This window comes from Carettochelys insculpta, chromosome 1 (assembly GCF_033958435.1).
Source record: "Carettochelys insculpta isolate YL-2023 chromosome 1, ASM3395843v1, whole genome shotgun sequence".
NCBI lineage: Eukaryota > Metazoa > Chordata > Testudines > Carettochelyidae > Carettochelys > Carettochelys insculpta.
This window is the reverse complement of record NC_134137.1, coordinates 310,282,520-310,297,262: the sequence shown is the minus strand read 5'-3', so window position 1 is coordinate 310,297,262 and position 14,743 is coordinate 310,282,520. Positions and strand designations below refer to the sequence as shown.

At 40.8% G+C, this 14,743-nt stretch overlaps 1 protein-coding gene across 1 annotated transcript in view; it reads right to left on the bottom strand.

Moving 5' to 3' along the window:
* Positions 1-5,827: 5,827 nt before the first annotated feature.
* Positions 5,828-14,743, bottom strand: part of ZFC3H1 (zinc finger C3H1-type containing) — a 57,389-nt gene continuing 48,473 nt past the window's right edge. Inside the window, 7 exon segments of the mRNA XM_075012841.1 lie at positions 5,828-6,772; positions 6,898-6,960; positions 7,861-7,900; positions 8,489-8,590; positions 10,040-10,140; positions 12,624-12,789; positions 12,883-12,987. Coding sequence (XP_074868942.1) covers positions 6,635-6,772; positions 6,898-6,960; positions 7,861-7,900; positions 8,489-8,590; positions 10,040-10,140; positions 12,624-12,789; positions 12,883-12,987 — 715 coding nt within the window. The 3' untranslated portion in view covers positions 5,828-6,634.

Here is a 14,743-nt window from a genome sequence, read left to right as displayed (position 1 = left end):
CCTCCCATTGTGGAAGAGACGGGTCAGAAGAGCAGGGCCCCATGCCCTCTCCCCCCTCAGCACTTTTCAGAGGGCTAGGCCAAGAGGCAGATTGGCCAGCCAGTCTCATGCTGTGCATGCATTGCAGACTGAGTTGGATCATTTGTGGCATCAGGTGCCTTGCTCTGGCCTGTCCTCAGGGACAGCCAAGTGGGACTGGGCCTGAGCAAATAAATGGCCAGGAGGAACGGCTCCCTCTGCACTTGGGCCAGTGCCCACCAGAGCATTCCCAGAGGTAAGCAGTGGACTGAGCAGGGGACAACTAGGCTTTTTCATTTTTCAAATTCCGTGATGGGCAGGCCTGGGGAAGCGCTTGGTTGAGGAGGGGGCTTGGAGGGGATTGGAGAACAGGGTGGAAGGAAGAAAGAGAGAACAGAGGGAGGAGGTACAGGGTGGCTGGGACAGATGGTATTTGTAGGGTAAGTCTCAACACTTTCCCATGGATGGGAGATGACATTTGCCTGGTGAGAATAGGTCTGTGGCTTTGGTTCTTCTATGCCTGGGGATATTGGGTCTGCCCATCTGGTTCATAAAGCTGCTTCCTTAGTGGGACATTTTGCCTTCTTGGTTCTGTGAGCTGAATGGGTGCTAGTATTAAAGCAGCAGCGTGCCTGTATTTTACTCACAAGGTCCATGTCCATCAGCAATTCTGAGTGTCTGAGGTGCTTAACGCTATCGAAACAACAAACAGAGGAAGCCTCCAACTTCTTTGCATGAAGAAGTGAAAATAAGGTGGCTACTTCTGCTGTCCGTTTCCACCCATTTTCTTTGTTGGGGCAAATGCCAGCTACCAACGAGGCCTGACATCTTATTTTATTGTGTGAAGAAAGGTTAGAAATTTCTTAATTACCATTAACTGGTGCTTGCCATTGTGTTCTCTCCAGGATCAGTAAGAGGGGTTCCTGGCATTTGCAAGCTGCCTGCCTGTCACCTACCTGAGTATATAAAAAAAACCCTGACTTACATTTTATGCCCAAATTTTGTGCTTTTTATTAGGTACCTTCTGCATGTCTTGCACATAGTACAAAAGCTCTATTTTGTTGAGAACTTACAGAAAAAATTTGCTTGGGCTCAGGGAACTGGCTGGAAGGGGATGAGCACAAAGCAAGCAGGGACATGGGATATGCTGGGAAGAGGAGAGAGACAGGGGAAGAGGGAGCTACCACCTCCCCCAGTAGAAGCTTCACCCACCACCCATGAGTTCCAGACAGGAGGAACTGCAGAGGCAGATCTTGGTGCCTAAGGCCAACGTTCTGCCAGTTACCCAATCCAGGGTGGAAGGAGAAAGGAATGTAATTTACTTGGCTACTACCCAAAATACACATGAACATTAATCTGGCACAGAAAAGGAACCAAGCACATCAACACTTACTGCTGCCAGGAGAGCAGAAGTTGAGGCAGAAAGCAAGACAAGGGAGCATATCCAGCACGGGCTATGCTACAATACCAAACCACCTCCAGAACGGCAGTGGCAAGACGGACCCATCTGTGACAGAACTGTAGGAGTTGCTGGGCTGCCAAAAAGGTAGTCTTTTTTTGTGCAGATCTGAGATTATCACCAGGAGGTGAGATAGGAAAGACCAGCAGAAGAGGCATGGGGCAATCAGGCTTCACTTGGTCCCTTTCCTTTAAGCCTCATCAAAATAAAACTCTCAGCAAGTCTCCCAAGTCTCAGCATGGGGGCTGCTAAGTGGTGGTTACCACTTCTCTCCCAGTCCATGGGCTTACTAAGGACCCGAGCTCCATAGATCCTCTCAACACAGGCGTTAAAAAGCTTGTGAGCCCCTAACTGCCATGTTTTGTCCTGTTCAGAAAGGAGGGATGAGCAGGGCCCCAGGGATTCCAGAGACAACTTCTGTCAGAGATAGTGCTTGGTCCTGCCAGGAGGGCAGGGGACAGGACTAGATGACCTCCCAAGGTCCCTTCCAAGTTCTAGGAGGTGTGTATCTCCAATTATTTTATTTTAATCAAACAGATTGTACAAAAAGGGTGTGTGTGGAGGGGGGAATAGTGTAAGATTCACAAAGTGATAAGAATGATAGTCAATGACAGGAAACAGCCATCAGCCTTTTAAGGCCTCCCATAGGGCCATAGGAGGCCCTGAGCTCTCTAATGGAACCCAAGGGGCTCATTTGTTCCAACTTTAATTATTGTAATGTTCTGCTTTCCCATCTATCCAGCTCAGCACCTCCTTCACTTCCTGCTCCTCTCTCATTCAGAAGGGTAGTTTGTGTTCCTATCTAGTTTACACTCCTCCCTCAGCTGTCACTGTTTCATCTCCTCTTTCAGCTTCCCAGCACTGCTTATACTGCTCCTTATCCCTCCTAGTCTCCCTCTTTTCTCCCCACTCCCCTTGATGCCACTAAATGCTGCACTTTTTATCTCATCTACCCTACTAACCTCTTTGACAGGGAACCTGTCTCATGGTATTTTGTACAATGCTACATAAACTGTGTGCTTTAAAAATTTGGAAGACACTCAGGACAAAGTAGGGCCCCATCCAACCTCATCTGCTTAAGAGGAAGTTGCCTTGGGTGGCTGCTAAGATCCTGGGACTGTTCCAACACAGCATGCTGGCTTGTCGCCCATGGTTTAAGGAACAGAGACAAAAAGGTGTGATATCATCTGTGGAACAGAGGCTGTGGCAGGAGCAGCTGTGTCAATATTAGTCAAAGCTCTATTCAGGAGGTAGCCTTGGACTCTTCTTCCCCTCCAAAGGCCATTGAGCAATCTACCTCTAGAGATTTAGATCATCTATCTAGACACACCTCTTCCTTTGTGTCACAAGCCTCAAATTTCACCTCCCACTACCCGGCATGAAGGAGGAGCCTACCTATCTCTTACCCAGCCTGGATGCCACCCTTGGAGGAGCCAGTAAAAGGTGTACTTGAGCCCCATATCTGGAACATACTCTCACTCTCTTCACTTAACTTTTCTAATAAAAGTGTTGGTAAGCCAGACTGATGCAAAAGGAACTTGCCTTCTGAAGATTAAGGACGCGGAGTTCAAGGTCCTCTTCTGTGGGTGGTGCACCTGCTTTTGATTGCCACTACTAGGAGAGCTGCGCTGCTAACACATTCCTTCATAGGAAAAGCTATTTTAAAACTTTCAGCCTTGGGGTAAACAGGTCATTTATTTCAGCATGACCAGCATAAGCCTCCAGTCACTTTTACACATGAACCATACAGCTGGCAGGCAAGGTCACACATCTTAAGCAATACATAAATATAAATTTCTCTAATTCATTTTACATTCATTCTAGTTATTAGATCTCACTCTAAGCTGAGCTAGTATGTATTTTAAGAGCCTAATTAGATCCTGTTTATACCAGAGATAAAACGTTAACCAAAATAACGTTTAATAGGACTTGCTGGAGAAGTCACAGTCTAGCCCAAGCTTACCCACATTATAATAAGGGGTAACCAACACTAAGTAACCATAAACCTTCTGTAATAGTGAAGTATACTGTATGCTGAGATTTCAGTGTTAGCAGTTCTCCAGTACGTGTTATTTTAACACAGCTTAACTATAATATAGTGACTCACTAGAAGACATACTGTTGTAAGAAGCAGGACATTTACCAGATTTACACAATTTAAACTGCTCCTATAAATAAAAGGTGTGTTTAAGTGGTTTGGTTTTCTCTTATGAGTCAGCAACATAAATCCATGATTTGAAATAGTTTTAGAACTATTACCTATTGTAGAGTAAGTCCCCAAGAGGAGTGAAGAGGTTGCAAAGATATCCTTTTAAGAAGTTAACCAACTCTTTCATATTTCCCTTACAGACACAGAACAGTGCATCAAAGAGGAAAAATGAAGTACTAAAAATCAGCTACTGCTAGATCTTAAATGCAATGGTTTAAATTGTACTTTTTAAGAACACTAATACACATAGAAGAATAAGACATCAGAATTTCCATTTTTAACAAAAGCACTGAACCCTTGAAGGGTGAGAGAATTTCTCTATCACTACCCTTTGCATTTCTCTTATGCCTAGCCACAGAAAATTCACATGAGCTTGTGCTGATGCTTGTCACTGCATCTCTAAAAAAGGCAATTCTCATTTAACTTAAAGTTACAAGTGTGTTCAGCCACTAGAAAAGTGGGTCAAGATGAAATTTATATACCAGCACTATAAATTGAAGCAACATGAATTACAGCTCACCAGAAGGGAGACAGTCATGCTGCTTAAAAGTATACTATCTCCAACTATATAAAAGAAACGTTGAAGACAGAGAGCATACATTTTCTGAGGAAAATTTAAAACTCAAGTTTCTTTGGAATGATGTCTTTGAGCCAAGTATCTTTCTGCTACACAGGCACAGAACAAGATCAAAAAGTTAATGAAACATTGGCTATTAGTATCCGAGAACATGAGCACCTGTACAGACAAAAAGCTGTAAATTTCAGTAATGAACACTACTTTTAATGAGATCAGAGAGTAGCATCGTCACTGTGGTGAATGATGTGGTGATACAAATGTTCTATGATTCCCTGAACTAGGCCATACATAAAATTGCAAGGGGCGCTACCATTGGTTAATGAAATTTTAAATGGATTTTGGAAAAATACTTTATGTAGCAGAGACTAAACTTTCATAATGAGGCGTTTCATATTTTGAACAGAACAAAACACTATTTTAATTTCCTACTGCATGGTCCACATGTGATTCATTCAAAACTAAACAGTTTTGAGCACTTACTTCTACCTTTGTCTAACTAAACTAGAGCTTGTATTTTCTTTTCTCCTGATGCTGTCTTGCCAGCCGGTAAGTATAATAACCAATCTTTTAGAAGGAAATGTTATTTGTTTCTACAAATCAAGGTGTAAATATATGGAAGAAGAAAACCTTCCCTGTTGTCCTGGTTTAGGACCAACTATTCTTCCACTTAAGGCAAGCTTACCTTAGTGCACCCAAAAAAATCACAAGCTTCAATTAGAAATTAGTTTTTAAAAATTATTAAATGAATTGATGCCAGGAGCCACCTTCCCTCCCTTCCAAATATGAAGACTATCTACCTTCTACTTGTGATCAAATCATCTGTGAGGCAACCGTATACATTTTTTAAATGGGAAAATAAATAGTACAGAAGTGGCCAAACACATTGACCCTCTGAGCCACATACAAGAACCCTCAGAAGTTTGAGAGCTTCAAGACACACACAACCTACCCCATGGGGTGGAACTTGCTGGGGAGTGTGGCTTCTGCCTCAAAGCACCCCCAGAAGGCCAAAGTCCTTGTACCACCACCTCTGCCACCAGGCAGAAGACCCAAGACTCCACCCCAGTTAATCTGATGGGGGAGAATGGAGAGATGAGTGGCGGTGGAGAGCTCCACAGACTGCACTTTAACTGTCAAATTGCTGCATATGGCTCACAAGCCACTGTTTGCCCACAGCTACAACAGTATTTAGTGGTGTACTTCGACAAGGGAGTGAGCTAGTAGCATGTGACCAACCCAGTTCCAGCAAATGCTTGTTGCTTCTCCGGACTGGCAGCAATATCCCATGCTGTAGTGTATGTTAGTAGGCCCTTTCTCCATGTCCCAGATCGTTAAAGAGGTAGAATTATGGCATAAAAAATGCCAGTTTCTATGATGCAGTGTCTTGTACTTGCCAGTGCTGGAGTAAGTGCTGTCAGTGGTGACTCTGAAAACGTGACAAGGTGTTTATGTCCATGGCAAAAGGAAGAAAGACCCTTTGTGGATAGAAATATTTCTGAGTCACAATAACTGTGACCTTCTCATAGGTGATTATTAACAGAGAACAAATAATAAAGACAACAGGTTTCTCAAAAGGTAACTTATATTCAAAATAGCTTTGTATAAACAATACTACAGAGTAGTATATTAATACAAAACAGTTCAATATTAACTGTTCTTTAAACTGTTAAACTTTATTATAAATTAAAATATCTTTACAAAAAAATTGCACATAATTGACCACTCTTTTTTCTGATGCACTGGCATATGTAATAGTTTCTTTAATCTTCAAGTTTAATAGTCTCTGCCGTGAGTCCAGAATGCAGAAAGGGCAGTGAACAGCCCTCTTAGAGCCTTCAAGTGCAAGAAGCACACTTGTGGCCCTGGCAGTTACGCTTTCCTTAAGAGCGGCTGCTTTTGTTTTAAATCCTGTAATGAAAAAAATCTCAAAAATGTTTAAAAAAAGGGGGAAAAAACCAAAGTGGACTGCTTGCTTTTTACTGTAAACACAGTCCAGTACTTAACCCCAAACACAGATCTCTCAGGCATCAGCGAGAGTGTCAAGTGAATCAGGAACAGCACAAGATAAAGAAAAAGGAAAATAAAAGGAAAACATAAAAAAATAATGTCTGTCATTTTGATTAACTATACTTACGTACATGATGTTATGAGATTCTGGCAGGGCCCACAGGCAGGCCAAACAGGGAGTTCAATTATCCAAAGAGAGGAGGGTCATGTTAATTGCTTCCAGGTTCAAGGAAAGCAGATTGGAGACTTGATATGCTCAGCAATGCTCATCTGCCTGACACAGAGGTTAGGCAGGGATCAGCCTGAAGAATCATTCAAATGATTTTGGCATTTAATAGAACTTAGGACTGACTGCACCCATCCTTCAGTGATTCTTGCTTTCTGTTCTGTAAGTGTTTAAATTTAAAAGCTCATCTAGGCTGACTCCAACCTCTTGGCACTTGGAAACTAGTTTTCTCAGGTTATCAGTTTTACCTCCTCCTGATGCTTCAAACAAGAGTTGCTGTAAAAGATGGGGAAGCAGATATAAGATTTAGCCAGAGTTTGAGCATCACCACATCTATGGATATGGGATATGCAGAAAATTTATATGAAACCTCAAACTGAAACATAAGGAGAAAACATTACATCTTTCCACAGTGTTGCACATAGAGGTAACTTCTGAAAGGCTCTCTGATATAAATGGTGGACCTGTAAAATAAAAACAAAATACCAAGATAATGCTATACAAGGTATTCAGAAGATACACACATTTACAACGCACAGAACTGTTGCAATAAGTGAACATCAAGGTTGCAAACTCAAGTTGCCAGAAGTTAAGAAACATCAGATTTAAGCCTGCCTGTGCTTTAACTCTGACCCTTGTGTGCACACATTAGCATGACTGATTGCATGCATATATACTGGTTTTTCCACAACCTCCCTACATCTGTCATCGCACAGGGGGCACGATGCTCAAAGAATGAAGCAGATGTTTTTCTAGAAGTATTGTTACTCACATAGCTCTTACTATATATCAAGAATCAGCAACCCCCAGCATGGGCACGCAAGTTGATTTTCATCAGCACACAAGGCAGGAGCTGATCCCTACCATCCTCCCCATACAACTGGGAACTTGCTCAAAGCCATGTGGCCTGTGGATTAACAAAAGACCAGCTAATGTTACCAACCATCACCTAAACGGTAAAGCTCTGCATCTTTATTTATTAACGTAGCTGTTGTAGGTAAGACTATTAGTGATTTGAAAAAGCATCACTGGCACTTGGACCATAGCTAGAGGTCAAAAGACCAATTTTGGCACTCTGCCTCAGAAAGGTTGCTGACCCCTGCTATATATTATCTGGAACACAACTGAAAATATACATAACACATTGTGATACAAGCACAAGTACTGCTGAAGTGCTTCATTCTTCAGGACCGACTGAAACAGATTCCTTGTATTTAAAGTGTCCATTTCGGATTTGTGCCCAGAACATTTCAACTACCCCAAAAATCTCAATTTTTTAAGATAACCTAAGCTCTGTGTGCAGCCAGGTACACGAACAAATTTAACAAAAATTTATGAAGCTATCAGTTGCAACACTGACTTACCTCTCTCTGCCCCTTTAGAAAGCATTCAGCAGCAATGGCTCTGAGAAAAAGAAACACAAAAATAATTTTTCCATGCATGGAAATAAATGCCATTATTGGCAGAATACTGATTGTGGGATGGGATCACAAACGTCCCGAAAATAACAGACTAACTTCCAATGAGGATAATCTATAGTGAAACAGAAAAAAGTAGGCATTTTATAAAACAACCTTACATGAGCAAGACATTTCAGAGGTTTCCCCATTATGAACAAACACTGAAGAAAATGATCAGTTGAGCATCACTGGATAATGGAGATTATTGCTATTGTGATATATAAAAGGGAGGGTAGAGAGGAGGAGGAGACAGAAGTCAATAATTTAATAGTTAACAGGCAGTTTGTAACACATTTTCTATATTTATCCAAACAAAAATGCTTATCTATTTTTCTGCATAAAAACTAAATGACCCACATTAAAAACTGTCAATACCTCTGCCTGTCTAAACCAACTACTGAAAGTCTAAAATAATGACAAAAGCCTACCAGAATAAATCCAATTTGAAGGACATTTCAGATTTACCTTTGTGATGCAAACCTTATAAACAAAAGTAATAGCTATGAAAACAGGTTTATGATTGTTGCATTACATTTTCCAGATGGCCAGGCATGTTGGAATATTATATGTAAACATCTTGGCCTGAAGTTTCAGTATCTGAACATTGTTCTCTTCCCAAAGTTGTTGAAGCAACCTATAAAAGCAAAAGACATTCAAAGGAAATGAGTGCAACTCTTATAATAAATAATAAAAAAAAATTACAAATTTTAAAAAGATACAACCATGGATAGGAGATGAACTTTTGTGCATAGTGACCCCACACCAATTTTGGGTCAGCTGAAAAAGTTAGTGGAAGCAAACATTTAGGGAATCACAACAAAGTGTGCTGTCAGAAACACACAAAATACATTCTTGGTGCATCATGACAGAGGTCAAAAATCTAATCTTCAGCATGAGAGAGGTAAGTATACATTTCTAAGAAGAGTGGTATGCGGAAGAGTTCCAAATGACAGCTATACGTTCATATGCCTAGGCACTAACAGCATGAAATCAGATTTCTCTATATCCATTTGGCACATAGTGACATTCCTAGCAGAGGATACAAGTTCTCCATAGGTTAGCTAACATTTCTAGTAAGTGCACCCTACGAATAGAAACAGGATTTTGTGAGGAATTTATTTCTTGGCTGAAAAAAAAAAAAAATCTAACCATTTCATCTACCATGTCATTTAAAAAACATCAGGTCCCTGATCCATAACAAGAAAAAAGGGAGAGTGCTAAGATTTTTCATTCTATAAAATAAAAAGCTGACCATTTGAGCTACACAGCTGTACATGACAAACAATGCCATCTTTAGAGCTATGCCCAGTCTTAGTAAATAAGCATTTTGAAACATTTCATGACTATGAATCATTCCCATTTGTTGGCTCAACTGAAAAAAGTCTTACAAATGGGAAAGAAGAAATAAAGAATTTTTTTTAAATAAAGACAAACTTTACAAATTTCAAGTTAAGACTCAAACTAGTCCCGTCACACTCCAACGTGAGTTTTGCTCTGTTGAAGCAACACTTTGAATAGATAGAGGGTGTAGGTCTTTAAAAACAAAATTTTCCCTAACGTTTCTCTACTCACCTCAAATTGAGAGAGTCAGGGGGTATCTAGCCTTCTGACTACATATCACATAGCACTACAGAGTTACCAGTAAGTTCCTCTCTATTTCTTCTGCAGAAGGAACAAAATGCTTTCAGGCACCAGGAAGCAACTGGCCCAAAGCCAAAATACATGGGTGTCCTTCGGCAGGATGCAGCAAAGGAGTACTCGCACAGTTTATTAACGTGTTCCCTTTTTATACTTCTCCATTCACTGGTCACCACGACACCTGTCTTTATTTTTCTGTTGTATTATATTAAAAGATGCTTACCACGCATTTGTTTTACAGGATTTTTACATGTTCTGGCAGATACATGGATATACTGAACCTGAACCTCTGCTTTTGCATTATGCCAGATTGTTATATAAAGGACTTTATACCAAGTCATGGGTGTTTTGTTTATGCACTGAATTCCCAACTGTAAGTGTGCAAACTTGTCTTAAGAGATAAATGACTTGTTAGCAATATACATCCTTAAGTTTATTTTCCTACCTCAGAGCAAGTCCGGGATTCGTAGGCATAGAAGAGCAAAACCGTTCCAAGGTTTTGGAATGTTGAGACTTTGGAACACAGCTCAAATAAAAGAAAATTACCTGTGAAATTTAAATACAAAAGGGAATCTAAATTTTAAAGGTTATCTAGTTGCCTGTAATTTTAATGAGAAAATATAATTATTGGAACATGAATCTGAAGCTTGAATCTTGATCTTACTGTTAACTGCTTCTTTGGGAGAACTCTAGAAAGCTTAAAAATTAAACTGAACAGAATCTGAAATCCATTTTAATGAAGCTTCCCCCAGCCTCCAGGAAGGGTACCATTTTCAAAAGCAGCTAAATTATTCTGGCATGAAAATTTTACCTGGTGTATTGCACTATATTTCCCACTTAAAAAGCCACTCATCCCTCCATCTTTCCGTTCAAATTTAGTATCATCTTCTGTTGCAACTGTATAAATGCAAATTTTGAACAATTTGTGCAGTGTCATTCACAGTAATGGCACGGGGACTCCACAATTAAATAAGGCCATATAATTAGCTGGTGTAATTCGCTATAGTTTTGTTGAAGCCAGTGAACTATACCAATTTACACTAGCCACAAACACATGAAATCTCTTAGGGAAAAGGGAAGGAGATGGCATCCAATTATTTAATATATTAGTATTTAGTGTTATTCATCCAAAAATTCCTTATCCTTTGACTTCACAGACACATGCCCTAATGCAGCATGCCACCAAATCACTTGTCCCATCCTGACACACTTCTGAAGGAAGCGTTTCAGATGGCAATATTATCTAAATAACTCTGAGGACTCCTGATTCTTCCACCTTACTGTTCATCCTTTGAGCATATTTCAGGGACTCTTACACTTTCCTGTCTTGTCATCAACTATTAAGATTTTGCTCTGGCTCCTTTCATATCTGGGTTTTACCCACTTGCATAAATTTTAACTACGGCCTCTCTGAAGATCATTCCCAAAACTACCTCTTCACGCTTTTTCATCTTCACAATCATTTACCTCCAACCATCTCTCAGACATCTTATCTTGGATGCCTTGTGGACACTCCACGCAGTCTCCAGAATCATCTCCTAATTCCACTGAACAACTTTCTTAAAGATACAAAGTCACAACTCCAGTCTCCTTCCCATCCTCCATTACTATAGCCACCCTCTTTGCAGGACTTTTCCCATTGCACACCATGAACTCTGTCCTTCCTCTCATGGCCAAAACAAATTAAAAACCAAACCCTCTCTCCTTCTCTGGAAACACACATCCAACCCCAATCAAATCTTGCCTTAACTAGTATAACTTTCTCTTGAGACAAGAGGATAAGACTAATCTCCCCCATGGTTGATGCGATATCATGGCCTTGATGGTTTACAGAAGGGGGTCTGCACCCAAAATAGTGAGAAGAGCCTTCCCCCCTCCCAAATTTGGTTACCAATTCAATACACAAAGCAGGTGACTATAAGACAGTCCTTAGTAATGTCAAACCGTACTTTCTGTAACCCCTACTTTAAGAATAGAGCACATGCAATGATTTGTACGAGTTAGAAAGTTTATGTTACTTTCACCCCCTGGATTGGAGAACAAATGAGGACAAAGAAAATGCTGCACTTGGGGGATAGGCTCTTAAGAAGGAAAGAGCAATGTCTGCATCAACCCTTCACACCAGTGCTTCCCGACCTTTTTTAAAATAAAGTACCCATTTTTTTAAAAAAATTATAGGCACTTCCAGTCCCCCCCCACCTACTTTAACCCAATGCCCCTTCCCCTCCTCCAGAGCCAGGCACTCCCAGTCTCCACCCCATTTTAGCTCAATCGCCCTTCCCATCCTCCAGAACCTGGCATCCCCAGCTCCCTCCCCCTTCTGTAAACTAATGCCGTGACTCACCGGAGCCGCCACTGCCACACGCTTCTCCCTTGCTCCCACGAATCTGAGCATTTTATTGCTCAAAGAACCGCGTGTGACTTGGGCATGTGTATCCCCTGGATTTCTCTTGCATCCTGCCATTGGCAACCTGCCAGCAGAGCGAGGTGCCCCCCCAAGACAGCTCTGTGGCCAGGCCTTGCCCAGAAGGTTCTTATCAAGGGGGCGCATAGAGAGCCACAGAGCAACCAGTGGTGGTAGCACCCAGATCCGCAAATGACTCCTTCAAGAGCTGCATACAGCTCCAGAGTCAGAGGTTGCTGATCCCAAATTAGAGCAATGTCCCCCTTGAATATCTTCTCTTTTTGTGTCTCATTTAATTCAATTGCAGCTCAGAATCATCTTTAAGAACACGGTCTTGTTACCAACAACATATCTGCTATAATTTCCTTCCTCTCCTGTCAGCCTTCCAAACTATTTTTTCCATTTATCTTTATGCCCTCTGTGCTCAGAGCAGTCACCTCATTCACTGGTTATTCACTCTCCTCCTCAAAGTCACAGTTTTCAGTTTCTCAAAAATGTGAAGAGAGAAATGCAGGACTGTGGTGCTCTAATGCAATAAATTAGTTAAGAGCATCGGGTAAAAGGTCATGAAAGATACACATTTTTCATACAATTGTAATATAATTGATTACTGAAAAATTCTTACCCTATTATGAAATTCATAGTTGGTCCAATAATCAGCAGTGCTAAAAGGAATAGGGTATCGGGTGGGGACTGTAACTAGACATCTGTTCACTAGATCTGTAAAAAGCTTGAATTCTTGAACTTCATGGTTGGATCCAACAACTTTGCTATTAAGAAAAACAAGATAACTGCAAAAAAAAGAAAATCACAATGACACTTCCAAAGGCCTTAATTTTACAACTGTGAAATTAGGTATCTTTCCCATAGCCAACTAAACTTACTCCATCCAAATGTTCTGCACTGTTTCCTGTTGCATCACTGCCCCTAGAGCTGCCTCATAAGCATCCAGGGCTTCACCAACACTTGCATGAAGAGACTGGCATAAGCTGTTTGTTTTAAAAGTTAAAGAACAACATTATGTCTTAGTGGGGGTTACGCTCTTGTGTATTAAATAAAGGAGAGAAGGACAGTGCAGAGTTTCACCTTTCACAAAGGCAAGCTAAAATGACCCAATTTCATCAGCCATAAATTATTAAGCGACTAATAATGAGTAATAGTTTGTGAAGTAGGTATTTATAATGCATTTAAATAAAGATTGAGGATTTTTTACCCGTATGTTTCTACTTTTGCAAAAGTAACTTTTTACCTATCCTTACCTAGGAGTGTTCTCTGACTGCTGCAGAGTGGTGATAAGTCACCAGAGCTTCCCTCTGGAAAGCTCCAAAACAATAGAATTCCAAAGACTTAACAACATGCAAACCTGGAGATATCAGGCTGTGATTGCTAGGTAAACACTTATGATTCAGAAATAATTGGTGGTGGGAGGGGGCGGGGAATGACAGTAAAAAAGAACAGGAGGATTACACTGATGGACAACTTTCCAAGGATAGAGGTTAACTGATGGGGTATTTCTGCCATGCACTCATCCACCAAGCTATACTTAGGGGTTTACCTAGTGGACTGCAAAGGAGAAGTCTTTGGCTAAGAGAAAAAAAATCCACCCAGAAACTGAAAAAAGAGCAAGACAGACAGAGTATGGAAATGAAATATAGCTAGCTAGCTAACTAAGCCCCCTGCCACAGCGTGGAGAATGATCATATCAAAGGCAGACAAGTGGACAGCCAAAGGCCCTGCATATAATACTTGGAGAAGGTGTGAACAGAGGACCACATCACTAGGCACAAGCTCATTCCAAGCAAATCATAGAACACTAGGACTGGAAGGGACCTCGACAGGCCATTGAGTCCAGCCCCCTGCCCCAATGGCAGAACCAAGTACTGTCTAAACCATCCCTGATAGACGTCTACCTAACCTGTTCTTAAATATCTCCAGCGATGGAGATTCCACAACCTCCCTTGGCAATTTACTCCACTGTTTGACCACCCTGACAGTTAGGAACTTTTTCCTAATGTCCAACCTAAACCTGCCTTACTGCAGAACTTCACCTCTTTCCCCAGGTCTTCAGACCATGATTTAAGCTCTTCTCGTTGCACATGCTTAAGAGAACTGGAGAAATACAACTGAACAGTACACACAACCTATCCAAAATGAATGGAAGTCATTCTAGATCATGAAAAGTACAGTTAATTTTAAAAAATTCAAAAAAGAGAGTTACCTTTTAGAATCATAATGATGTTTAAGAAATCCATTTCTCTACTGAACCCTAATGCCATCCTTCAACAAGAAGTCTTGTTGTTTTCAAAGCTACAGACTAACATGGCTACCTCTCCGATACTTGTGAAATTATGTTAGTTTGAAGGATGGCATTAGGGTTCAGTAGAGAAATGGATTTCTTAAACATCATTATGATTCTAAAAGGTAACTCTCTTTTATTGTTGCTCCTTCGGTCTTTCAGGTTTGGTAATTTCCATGACCGTAATCTACCTAGCAGGGTGAACTCTCAAACCATTTGTCCTTTGCACCTGAAAAGGAAGAGAGAGACCTGCTGACTTCTTAAGACCAGTCATCTCTTTGAAGATCTGTCTTCGCTACTCAGTAAGGCAATGATACGGTATAGCTCAACTTTATCAAGAAGGCTGATAAAGCTTAATGATTCTCCTTCCTGAAAGTTATCTTCAAATCCATCAGACATAGACAGGAAATAAGATACAGAATCATATGAATGGTCTATGACTACATGAT